Source organism: Sarcophilus harrisii, chromosome 2, assembly GCF_902635505.1.
Source record: "Sarcophilus harrisii chromosome 2, mSarHar1.11, whole genome shotgun sequence".
Classification (NCBI taxonomy): domain Eukaryota; kingdom Metazoa; phylum Chordata; class Mammalia; order Dasyuromorphia; family Dasyuridae; genus Sarcophilus; species Sarcophilus harrisii.
The window spans coordinates 650,648,799-650,662,336 of record NC_045427.1 but is presented as its reverse complement, the minus strand read 5'-3'; the positions used below and the strand labels follow the sequence as shown (position 1 = coordinate 650,662,336).

The 13,538-nt window shown below is 38.3% G+C and overlaps 1 protein-coding gene across 2 annotated transcripts in view; it reads right to left on the bottom strand.

The window, feature by feature from the left end:
* The window catches only part of A1CF (APOBEC1 complementation factor), an 87,514-nt gene that overhangs the window by 53,155 nt on the left and 20,821 nt on the right, over positions 1–13,538 (bottom strand). For both annotated transcript variants that reach the window (XM_012552519.3, XM_012552556.3), the window contains exon 2: positions 4,253–4,396. In XM_012552519.3, coding sequence (XP_012407973.1) covers positions 4,253–4,351 — 99 coding nt within the window. In that variant the 5' untranslated portion in view covers positions 4,352–4,396. The remainder of the gene's footprint in view (positions 1–4,252; positions 4,397–13,538) is intronic.

Below are 13,538 nucleotides of genomic sequence, written 5' to 3'. Positions count from 1 at the left end.
GTGCCCTCAGGAACCTACACTAACCCTAAATACATCGCAGAGGGGGCAGAGCGTGCATATGCAGCAAGATAAGCAAAACAGAGGCAAAGCAAATGCTGATTTGGGTGGGCAGGGGAGAGGAAGCACCACTAGTTGGGGCCCTAGGAAAGACTTCAGACATAACATGATTCTTGAGTTGAGCCTTGAAGGAAATGAAGAGTTTCCTGAGGCAGAAAGGTGAGGAGGGGTATATTCTAGGCCTGAGGAATGGTCAGTATAATGGCTTAGAGATGGAGCACCATCTATGCCCCCAATAGTGAGCCAGAGTGGCTGATATATAGAGTTTGTAGAGAAGAATAATATGGAGTAAGGTTAGAAAGGTAGGTTAGAGTCAAGTTATGAAGGGATTTTAAATGCCACATAAATTATATTTGACCCCAGAGGTAATGGGGAGCCATTGGAGTTTATTGAATATAGGTGCTGACACTATCAGTTTTTGTTATCTTAGGAAAATCCCTTTGGTCCCTTCAGAGTATGGAGTGGGCTGAGATTTAAGACAGGGTGGGTTGAGAGGGAGGGGGAAGAAAATTTGTTTTGTTTTGGACATGTTCATTTGAGTCTCAGCCCACTCCAGTTCATATTCTGAAGGGACCAGGGGGATTTTCCTAAAAAGCCAAATTGATAGTGTCAACACAGGCATACATGTTATACAATATATATATAAGACATACATATATGTACATGCATATATTCCTATGTATACATCTATATTTATATCTATGAGAAGACTCAAGGGAGATATGATAAGCTGTCTTCAGGTACCTGAGGGATTTAGACTCTTAAACTTAGAGGACAGACTACCCAGATACAATAATTGAAAGTTATACAAAAGCTGATTTAGGATTAATATCTGGAAAAATTGCCTAACAATACGTCCTAATGGAATGAGATGCATTGGAAGCTAGCGGGCTCCCTTTCCTTTGGTCTCTTCCAACAGACCCTGGACCACCATTTGTATATATTGGAGTAGGGGCATTCCCTTCCTTTCCCAAATAGAAATTGCACTAAGTAGCTTGGAGATCCCTTGGAGGTGATTTTATAACCATTTATTATATTTCTTTCTCCAAGGGCCAATGCACCTTCAGAATGGTTGGAAAGTCAACAGTGAAGAGAAACCGAAACAAATAAATGTCTGATAAGAAAACAGACACATTTGGGAGGTTTGTTAACTACCCATGAATTAGTTTATAGCAAGATTAGAACTATGGCTCGGGAGTTGGAAAAGCACATGGGAGAATTAAGACACTTGGTGAATTAAAGAACAGTGCTCTTTTGTTAGAATAACAGGAACATTGGCTCACCAAGTAATTAGTTTAATTTATATCTAAATGTGCTTCTTTTCAGTGTACCCTCCAAAGAGATGATTAACAGCTGCATGATACTGGTGCTGATGGCAAAAACAATGATTAGAATTTGGGGATATATAGATTTAAGGTGGGAGAGTCTTTACCCCCTGAAAAAAATGAAGTGGTGAATACTAAGGCCATTTGGCTTGGCCATTCTCCTAAGCAGTTGCTCCCTTACTCTGGGTTCATTTGGTCCTGATTTTATAGGCTGGGGAAGAGAAGTAAGAGTGCACCCATGAGGTGGTCTGTTGGGTACCCAGTTGTGGATGATGTTCCATGGCTATACCAGAAGCCAAAGAAGAGGTACAGCCTCATTCAATTCCCAGAAATATTTTTTTTGATCCCTAGGATCTCAGGATGTCTGAGATTCATAGATTTCATAGAATTTGGAAGTGGAAGGGAACTCAAATGAAGAAACTGAGTCACCGAGAGGTTATCATGTATTGTTAAGGTCATTTAGTACTCTTATATTGGATCTCTTAGGCTTGTTTGATTTATTTAAGTAGTTAGTGTCTGGAACATAGTAAGTGCTTAATAAATGTTGATTGATTGAAAAGTTAGCTTGCACATGAGGGATTGGATTGGTTCTGCTTTGCCACTAAGGACCAAACAAGAGGCAAGAGGTTGTAGTGGAGAGTGTGGTGTCCTTGGAGTCAGAAAGAGGTGAATTTAAATACCTCCTCAGACACTTATCAGCTGTGTGATCTTGTAAAAATCATTTAATACCTATAAATCAGTCTCCTCCCCTGTAAAATGGGATAATAATAGCATCTACCTCACAGATTATGAAAACCAAATGAGAGTACTTTACTTCCCTGAAAGCCCTATTAAAAAGAAAGTCTTCATTATTACCCAGTCTTAATCAAGGTTACATAATGATGGAGGTTGCTGAGAGGCAGATTTCTGCTCTGCACTGTAAGCAAAAAGTCCCTAAAAATTGGAATGAACCCAGAATATTACAAGCTGCTTTGAAAATGGTGGGCTCTATGTCACTGGAGGTCTCCAAGCAAAGACATGAGAGTTACCACCATGTTGGAGGCTAGTTGGGGGTGGGGTTTGCTTAGTTACACATTGGATTAGATGGTCCCCAATGTCTTTTCTGATGCTAAGATTCCCAGGCTGAGCATCTAATGTTCTTTCCTGTAGAAGCTTGAGGAGCCAGATATGTAGTCATGAATCAAAATCAGATGCTAATAGAGTTGGGAGGACTCATGAGGTGAGAGTGTCTTTTTATCACAAGTGTTTGCTGCAAATATAGCCCCTTCCCCACCATTCAATGGCTATTTTCTTATCCTAGTTGCATTTTTATGGAAATAATTCTTAATTTTATGAAATTGAAATCATCTATTTTGCCTTTTGTGTTTTTATTTCATATCCTAACCTATCATCTTATAGACTTGGAGAAAGAATGAGCTTTGTCACATAGTCCAACCCCGTACGTGCTCATTTTGTGCCTGGGGAAATAGACCTAGAGGGATTAAGTGATGTGTTTAAATGGACACCAATAAAGAAGAGGCAGAACTGAGATTCCAGTCCACTTCCTTTAACTGCAGATCCTATGTTCATATCACTGCACCATATTCCCTCCTTTCTCCATCTCTTCTTTATTTCTAAATTCTCTTCCCACTCCCTAACCTTCCAATTCTTGTGAAAGGGAACTCTTTCTGGGCTCTTTTCATTTGCATACACATGATTGCATCAAGAGATGAAGAAGATAGCCTTCAACCAGACCCAGTCCTCATCTTTTCTTCCTTCCTTCCTTCCTTCCTTCCTTCCTTCCTTCCTTCCTTCCTTCCTTCCTTCCTTCCTTCCTTCCTTCCTTCCTTCCTTCCTTCCTTTCTTTCTTCCTTCCTTCCTTCCTTCCTTCCTTCCTTCCTTCCTTCCTTCCTCCCTCCCTCTCTCTCACTCCCTCCCTCCCTCCCTTCCTCCCCCCTCTCTCTGTCTCTTTCCTTCCTTCCTTCCTTCCTTCCTTCCTTCCTTCCTTCTTTCCCCCCTTATGTTTCTTAAAAACTCTAACAAGTATAGTGTTGCAAGGACATTTATTCAATAGAATCAAATTACAATGCATCTACATTTCTGCTTATGTGTTCTATTTAATTCAACAAGAGTTCATATGTTATATACTCCCAAATCTACCAATGTTGGCAGTTTGCAACTTAACAGTCCCTGAGAGTTGTCAGCAGAAATGGAAGTTATATGACTCCACCAAGGTCACATAGACAGCATGTGACAGGTGAGGTCTGTGACCCTAGCTCTGAGGACAGTTCTAGTTTTCTCACCAGGGAGCTTCCTGTGTGGATGAAATCATGTCTGTTCCAAAAAAGAAAAAAAAAAAGATCCCTGTAGAATGTAAACCCCATGAGAGCAGTGATTGCATTTGATTTCAGTTTTGTCTCTCAAACTTTTGATACAGTGACTTGTACTTAGTAGATGCTTAATAAATGGTTGTTGAATTGAAATTGTAATTATGCAAGGCTGATTCCTCAGGCCAGGAGCAGCACTGTGGATGGATAGGAGAAAAAGAACTAGCCTTGGACTCAGGAGATCTGGGTTCAAATCTTGACTAGAGAATATATTCTCCAATCATCCGTAAAATAGAGGAACTGGGCCAGAAGTTCTTCAGGTTCCTTTCCATCTCAGAATCTGTGACCTAATTCTGCCCAAGGAAAACAAAATCATCTTTCCAGCTGAAGGATAAAAAGCTTAGTACCTTTCCCACCAGGGACTTCTTACCTTGAAGGTGATCACCCTTCTGTGGAGTCAGATAAGCGAATGTTGACCTCGTGAGGCCATGACCCCACCAAGACCAGACAACATGCAAGGTTGCTGAGACAAGAGCTCGGCAGCACATCACTGAGAGTTCCTACCTGGACCAAGCTATATCCTGTGCGCTGAATGAGTGCACGGAGGGCTGCTTCTTTCTGAGTGCCGCTCAATCCATCCCCGGATTTTTGATTTGATTCCATTGAGAGTGATTATCAGCAAAAAATCAGGTTAATTAGGGGTGCTCACTGCAATCAAATTTAAGATAAATTAAGAAAATTAATATTGCCAAGGTGACAAATATTTTTGTGGAGGGTATTTTTAATCAACCATTTAAAATAAATCAGTCATTCATGGTTTAATTAACTAATGCACAAAGTCCTTTAAACATCACACCATTACCATTGTGAAACATTTCCTAGGTGCAAACTGGATTCACAGATCTTTGATCATTTAAAAACTGAATATTATCGCTGTCCCCTCTTCCCATTCTAAGGTAGAGAAAACTGAGGCCCACAGAAACTAAATTACTTGCCCCAAATCACACAAATGGTAGCCTTCCCATAGCTGCCAAATGAATATTCCTGAAGCACAGCCTGGCTTTGTCAGTCCCCTTTGTGACTTCTCTTTGTCTTAGGACCAAATGCAAACTTCCTTTTGTAGATTTTACAACCTGGCTCCTGCTTGCTTTTGAAGGCTTATTGCAAATTACTCCTTCACCAACATTTCAGATCAACTGGCCAGCTCCCGCTTCCTCAGTGGTGGTGATCTGTCTCTTGTGGCTTTGCCTAACCTTCCCTTCCTGCTCCTTTTGTCTCCTTCTTAGAGCCACTGATGTCCTTCAAGGCTCTAGCCCCTTCTTTGGCAGGAGGACTTTACTGAGCTTTCTAAACTCTAGTGCCCCCTAAAATTACTTCACATAGATTCTGTTTAATTTTATGGAGAGCCCCTTCTCTGAATGATGGATAGATGGATGGCCTTACAGCTGCCCTGAGCTGCCCCAATATCACACCTGCTTTGTTTTTGTGAAAAAATTCAACCCACAGTACACTCTGAACATTATTAAATTTTATCTTCTATATCTAGCTTGTCAAGATGATTTCAGTCCCATATTCTGTCACTCAATGGGCTAACTATCCCATCTCAGCTTTGGGTCATCTGAAAATCTAATGAATATGCTATCTACACTTTGAAGTCACTGTTAAAATGTGAAAGAGCTCTGCAGCAAGCATAGATCCTTGAGATCTCTACTGGAGACTCACTTCTGAAGGGCCAAGGAACCATCAGTGTAATTACTTTGAATCTAGTTATTTATTCGCTTCAGAATTCATCTAGCCTTACGTTCAATCACACTCCTCTATCTTTTGCATAGGAATACCATGAGAACTTCAGTGCTGAAGTGGATAGAATACCCCAGTTCAAATTTTGTCTCAGACCCTTTCTAGTTGTGTGATCTTGGATGAGTCATACCCTCAAAATCCCCATCTGTAAAATGGGCATAATAATAGCTACCTACTCCACAGCATTGTTGGGAGGAGTTGAATTCATCCAGAGCAGTTAGAAGCTTTTTCAGCATCTTCCTTCTGTTTCCTTTGGCATTTGATCTCAATCCATGTCAAAACACCAAAAGTTAATTTTTGAAAGGATTTAAATTAAGGGAATCTCAGGATACATATCAACTGAGACACAATAACTAATTATCTAACCTCTCTAATATTTTTAAAGACAAAAGAATATATATATTTTTTTTTGCAAAAGACAAAACTGATTTTTCTTAGGCATTCTCTTTATGACTTTATATCATCATAAGATAAGGTTTAAACACAATTCCCTTAGAAAATAAGTTCTTTCAGTCTGTTTTCTTTATTCTTACTCCAACTATCTTTCTCAATTCATGATTTACTGTGACCAAAAAAGTCATGACCTAGAGGCCAAAAGTTTTGTGATGAGCCTCTAGTACCTAGGTTGACCTCGCATCCAAATAGCACATCACCAGGCCCATAATTGAAATCATTCCATTTTGGTAATATTCCAACCAAGCTGATTTACTTTCTATTTCCTGAATTCTACGTCCCACCTCCCCCATCTTTTCTCCCATCCCTTTTACCTAGACTGTCCCCCATTCCTGGTATGTTTGTCTCCCTCACTTTGGCTTCTTAAATTCTTTAGCTCCTTTCAAAATTCAGATTAGGTACCAACTCCCATAGGAAGAAGCTTTTTTGATTAGCTTTCTGAGTGAATTTTTTCTTTTAATGTTTTCTATTCCCTGGATAGTATATAACCTTGTCAAGATCAGAGACTTTCATTTTTCAGATTTGTTCCCTGGTTCCCCATACAGATTTGTACACATAGTAGGTACTTAATAATTATTTACTGGATGTCATTGGATTAATAGAACTCAAAGTTTACATTCTATATGACGCAGCCATTAAGAATGCCAGGTTACACAGATGACACCATGAAATGACAGAAAAGGATTATGTTCTTTATGAAACTTTGTAGACCTCTGTTGGGGTATTGTTTAAATGAATTGATCTGTGGAAATGTGGAAACCATGGGTAAAGAATACATAGCATCTAGAACTATAAAGACTTTTGAGGTCATCTGGTCAGATTCTCTCTTTTTTACACAGAGCTGAAGTACTGTGAGACCCAGGATCACAAGCTAAGTACAAAATGATCATCTTAACCCCCATTGTCCAATTTTGCATCTAGTGTTCTAGCCACAATTCTGTCTCTCTCATTGGTTCAGATTGATTTCAGGGATTGATAAACAGAGGAAAATCTTCTAATTGGGATTATAATTTCAAAAAGTCAAAATTTTAAGATATAAAAACTTTTTTTTAAATATGGAAGAAAAGACCCTTAGCTAAAAAAGATAATTATTAAGAAACAATTTTTAAAAAATGCAACTTATAAAACCAGAAAGGAACAGGTCTGCTCATTTCTCATAGAAGGATGTTTTCCCCGGCATCACAGAGGGAAGTTCTCATTGAACTATAAAAAAGGAAAATGTTATCTTTTCCCTTAGAATAGAACAGAACACAGAGGGTAGAGACAGGATCACTCAGCCCTGGAATTGCTTAGGTAATGACATAAAGGATCAACATGATCCTGATGATTTTCATTTGGATGATACTGTGTTGTGAGCATTTTGAAAGGTTTCAAATAATTAACTCTTGTTGACATCCATAGCTTCCATTAGGCAAAGTTTTGTACTTGTATGGCCCTTACAGGGATCCCAAGGCACTATGTCTCACATGACCACACTAGCAAATCATAAGAAATTTTCTTTTTTACTTTACAGAATTGTGGGCAGAAAAAAATTTTCTATTCCTCAAAGTACTCCAGAAATGTGTATTGTGTTCTGAAATCATATGTAGAGATGTCAAATTCCTGTTCTTTTCATATATGATTTTTGGTGTTCTCTTCCAGGTTATTAGTGAAAGTGATGAAGATAAGGAGTGATAGATAACATTTATATAGCATTTCAAAGTTTAGAGAGTACCTGAAATATATTATCTCACTTCTATCTATATAACCTTAGACAAAGCACTTCACAAGAGTCTTGCTCAGAAGCAAAATGCTGTAGTACATTTGGCACCAGACTTTCAGGCAAGAAAAGCTGGGTTTGTGTTCCACCATATTGTTACCATAAAAATTTAATCCCTCTGTCTCTTAAGGCCTTGATTTCTAATGGAGGGAAACAGGTTCAATGCCCTCTAAAGTCTCTTCCAGCTCTAAACCTATGGCCTTATGATCTCATATAAACCTTGTAGCAACCCTGGGAGGTGTCACTATCATTAACCCCAATTGATAGATGAGAAAACTGAGATAAATGACATCATAAAATCTCATAGTAAAAAGTATCAAGACTGAATTTCAAGTGATACCCAGTCTAGCACTATTTCCATTAAATTCTTTGAAGCTGGTCACCAAGCTTAGCACATAATAGATGATTAGTAACGTTATCAATACTATTATTTGGAAATAATTCAGTCAATAAGCTTTTGGTATAGCATCCAGGAAAAGGAGGCTGATATTCCCCAGGGCAGATCGTGTCAAGAGGATTGTATTTAAACCCAGTGAGACATTTTAGGAAGGGCATTGATTGGTGAACTGGAGGGGCACAAAAATGGTGAAGATCATCAAGGTCATAGCATGAGAATAGATGAAAAGAACTGGGACTTTTCGCTGGAGATAGGAAGATTTAGGGAGAACTTGGAGGTGGGGTATAGCTATTTGAAGGGCCCTCATCTGGAGGAGGGATCAGGCTTGTGTTCCCAAAGGTCAGAACTGCAAGCAAAAGGACAAAGTGGCTAAGAGGCAAATTCAAGTATGATGGATGGGAGTGGAAAATCCCAAATTGGAATTGTTCTTCCCTTGGTGGAGATTTTTACATGGAAACCATGGGATAATGGATTCGATTGGTTGATTAATAATAAACGATGATGATGATGATGATGATGGTGTATTTACATAAAGCTTCAAGGTTTATCAAGCACTTTACACAAGTTATCTCATATGATCCTCATGACAGCCATAGGAGGTAAATGCTCTTATCCACATTTTACAGATAAGGAATTAAGGTGAAAGTAGTTAAACGGTTGGCTCAGGGTCACACAGCTATTATATCTAAAGTTGAGTTTGAGATCTTTCTTGATCCTAAGATTAGGGCTCCTTCCACTGCATTATCTAGCTGCTTCAAAAGCAGGTCCTTTCCAAACAACTTTGATTTTTTGAGCTTCTTCTATGTACTCTAGACTTTTCATCCATTCCCCTTGATTTGCTTTCTATTTCAAACCCCAAAGCTTAAAGCCCAAACCTTGTCAATTTGCATACCTCCTTTTATCCTACATTGCTATCTCCAATACTTGCAATTGCTTTTTAACTGTTTTTCCTACTTCTGTCTCTTTAATCCATTTGACATGGCTATTCTTGGACTCATTAATCAAAAGCCCTATTTTAATCATGTCATCCCTTTGCTTAGAAGCATAGAAGAAAGAATGTAGATGGGGATCAAGTAGAGTAGTGTCTTTGACAGTAATAAGTTTATTTTCTATTGTTATGACATTCTATAACCAATTATCAAGCTATTAGTATATGCAGAGTACCCAGTGCTAGATTTACAAAGACAAAACCATCAATAGCCCTTGCCTTCATGAAACTTATGTACTACAGTGTCCATGCAACATCTATGCACCATGGGCTGCCCTGCCCAATAGTCAATCAGAAACAAAATGATATTGTGTCAAAAAGCTATAAGAGATGTAAGAAATAGTTGCTATGAAAACCTGCCTGAAATAAGCTAATTCTTATGCTTTTCCCCAAGATCCTCAAGAATATTCTTGTTGATGGGTATAATGACTCAATTCTCCTTCTAGAAGATCCCCTCCCAATATTAGTGAGATGAAGGTAGAAAGGATCAGAGCCTTGGAAATTACCAGTGACTGCCTTAGGACTGTTTGGATCCAAAAGCAACAGCACATGTCCTTTGGGGATTATTTTGTTTTTGCTAAAGCCTACCCTTCAATCATAAGGTCACAACAGATGATGCTAAAGTGACAAGTCCATGTTTGCAAAATCTGCTTCTCCTTTCAGTTAATCATTAGAGACAAGGGCGGAGGATGAAGGAGTCACTCCCAGTTGAGGTTCTTAGGTCACATCTGAGGGTAATATTTCAGGAAGAGCACTGGCCTAGAAGTCAGAGCACTTGGGTTCAAGTCCTCTGATATTTCTTGGCTGTGTGACTTTAGGCAGTTCTCTTAACTTACTTGGGCCTCATTTCCCTTTTCTATAAAAAGAAGAGTTTGATCTCCTTTAGCTTTAAATCTATGATAGTTTGAGAACTTCAGACCCAGATTTTGTCTCCAAATGAGACTCCCTTCTTTCCTCTACACTGGAAAACTCCCTCCTCCCCACAAGCGAGAATTTCTTTTAAAAAGCTAAACTTACTTCCCCCAACCCCAAATCTGACCAATGGGAATGGGCAGTTCCCAGTATATATATATGCAAATATTAGGTTGTCATGGTCAAATCTAAAGCACCATGTGTCTCTCCCCCCCATTTGTTTATTTATTTTATTTTTAAGTTATGGAACAAAACAAGCATTTTTATAGCATCATATAATAAAAATAGGATTGCCTATGAAAGTGCAAATCTATTATGTACAACTTGCTGTTCCTTTAAAATATATAATAAAGTTAATATGTAATTTTTTTCTTTTATTTTTTACTCCTCTCTTCACTTCCCTCCCCTGCCCTAGAGATGGATACTGTTACCACAAGTCAGAATTAAAAATTGATTAGAAAAAAGCTGCTAAACTAAAATTAAAACAAAATAAAAATGAGTAAATGTCAAATGGCCACAAGTCCAAAAAAGAGCTCTTGGGAGAATTTTAAAAAAAGAATCCAAAAACCAAATAAGAGAGGTTTAGGAAAAGTTAGGGAAAAAATAAAGCAATCCAATAAATTTGTGAAAAGAAAAGCTAACCAATTGGAAAAAGAGGTATAAAATCTTAAATAAGATTTTTTTTCAACTCCTTGAAAACTCCTTGAACTTCAACTCCTTGAAAACTAAAATTGGACAAGTAGAATTGAATGATATTATAAGACACCAAGAAATTATAAAACTTGAAAAAATAGAAGAGAATATGAAACATCTCAGGAGAAAAATAACTGATCTACAATAAAAAAGGGAAAAGAACCCATACAGTGCAAAAATGTTTATAGCAGTCCTTTTTGAAATAGCAAGGAACTGGGTACTGAGTGGATGCCCATCATATGGGGAATGGCTGAATAAGTTTTGATACATGGAAACAATGGAATATTATTTTTCTATAAGAAACAATCATCAGGATGATTTCAGAAAGACCTGGAGAGACTTACATGAATTGATGTTAAGTGAAATGAGTAAAACCAAGAGAACACTCAACAAGAAGATTATATGATGATCAACTCTAATGGATGTGGCTCTTTTCAACAATGAGGTGATTTAGGCTAATTTCAATAGGCTTGTGATGGAGAGAGCCATCTGCATCCAGAGAGTACTATGAGAACTGAATGTGGAATATATATATATATATATATATTTTACCTTTTTTGTTGTTTGTTTGCTTTTCTTTCTTTTTCATTTTTTCCTCTTGGTCTGATTGTTTTTTGTTCAGCATGACACATGTGGGAATATGTTTAGATGAACTGCACATGTTTAACCTATATTGGATTACTTGCTATCTGGGGAAGGGGAGAGGGGAGGAGAGAGGGAGAAACATGCAACACAAGACTTTTCAGGAGTGAATGTTGAAAACTATCTTTGCATGTATTTTGAAAAATAAAGATCTATTATTCTATATAAAAAAGAAAAACAACTGATCTGGAAAACAGATTGAGAAAAGGCAATGTAAGAATTGGTGGATTCCCTGAAAGTTATGATCAAGATACTATATGGTTCCCCATGAGAACAGCACAGTGGAGGGCCTGGTGCTCTGAGATGCCAATAAAGGCATGGGCAGCAGAGAGCAAAGCTCCTCTTTGAGTGACATTATGTTAATTGGGGGAGAAGGAAGGATCAGGTTCCCATGGGAAGGATCTCTACTATATTTTCATTGTATGAGGAAATTATTTCTATTATTTATTCAAAGAAGCAAGATTGCTGGATTGTGACAAAGGTCTAAGAATATATGAGTACATGTTTACATACACATAAAATACATGGCAACGAAGTTAAGTACCAAGAGTTGTTGCTCTCAGTGCCAAAAGATCTGAGTTCAAATCCTACCTCTCACTACCTGTTTAACTATCAGAAAATCACATGACCCCTCTAACCCTCAAAGTTCTTATCTATAAGATGTGGGAGTTAGACCAGATGGGACTCAGAGAAGGGCCTCGAAGGCTCTTATAGCTCTAATCTAAATACATGTTGACTTGACTCCCAGAAATCTTGCTTTCTTCTGAGGGTGCCATATCTCTTGGCACCTTCTTGATATAGGACAACTCATTTCCTAAAGTCTGGTACAGAGAGGGCCAAGAAAAGTTGGCATCTCCTTCTGGCCTCCCATGACTGCCTCCCCTGGGGAGCTGCAGAAGGCAAATTGGAGCATCTGGTATTTCAAACAATTTTCTCTAAGGAGTCTCCTCTAAATTTTGAGGGAGAAGAGCCATATCGTATATAGTTATATTGTGGGGAATTTATGGCCAACCTTTGTTCATTACCTGATAGTATTAAGTCAACAATATTTGAGAGTTGTTGATAAAAGGCATAAAGGTTAATCAATGCTGGAAAATATTTCCATGAAAAGCACATTGTGCTATTAGAATGTTAACTGTTGGAATATCGGGGTGGGGGGTGTCTAGCAATCACTATCCATTTTTCAGCTAGTTCATGGGTGCAGGACACTTTACAGTTTATAAAATACTTTCCTCATGATACTACAAAAGAAGGAAGAGCCGTAGTGAGAACGTGTAGGTTTGAATTCTGGATTGCTGTTTCCTGATTGGTTGACCTTAGGTAAATTATTTCCCTTTTCAGGGCTGCAGTTTATTTATTTGTAAAATGGGTGAGTTGGGCTGGATAGTCACTAAGTTCTCTTCAAAAAGACAGTAGGTAATTTTTATTGGATTTCAGAAGATTATTATTTTTTTTTTATTTTGAATCTCTTTTTATTTGGCCATTTTCATGTTAAAACGTACCATCTGATAAAGACATGGCTCTTGGTCTATCTATTGGAATATCTATTTAAGGTTTCTCACAGACCCAAGAAGTTGGGAAGCCACTGCTACCTCCAGAACCAAGACGCGCTCTCTCTCTCTCTCTCTCTCTCTCTCTCTCTCTCTCTCTCTCTCTCTCTTTCTCTTTCTCTCTCTCTCTCTCTCTCTCTCTCTCTCAACCACATCCCACTTATTGTCTCCTATATAAATTTCTTGAAGGCAGGATTGCAGCCCAATCCTGAGACTGAGACTGGTCTGTTAAATCATATTAGTTTTGGTTTTCTCATCAATCAATAAACATTTATTAAATGCCTACTGTATGCTGGGGATAGAGATGGGGACTAGATCTGGGATAGGAAACTTTCAGGAAAGGAAATTCCCTCTTCCAGTTCAGGTCAGCATCCTCTCTACAATTGATCATCTTCAAGAGTTTCCTGGATAATGGGAAGTTAAGGAACTCATTCAATGTCACAGAAACATCAGAAGCAGAACCAGAACCGTATTTTCCCTGGCTCTGAGGCTAGTTTTCTAGCCCCTATCCCACCACTGCCAGGCAGGAATTTAGGTGCTAAGGATAGAAAGATAAAAGTAATAATTCCTGCCTTCAAAGAGCATGTATTCTGCTCAACTGGGAAATGCATGTGAGGAAAGTATAACCTTGAAGCATTAGAGAAATGGGAGCTAGG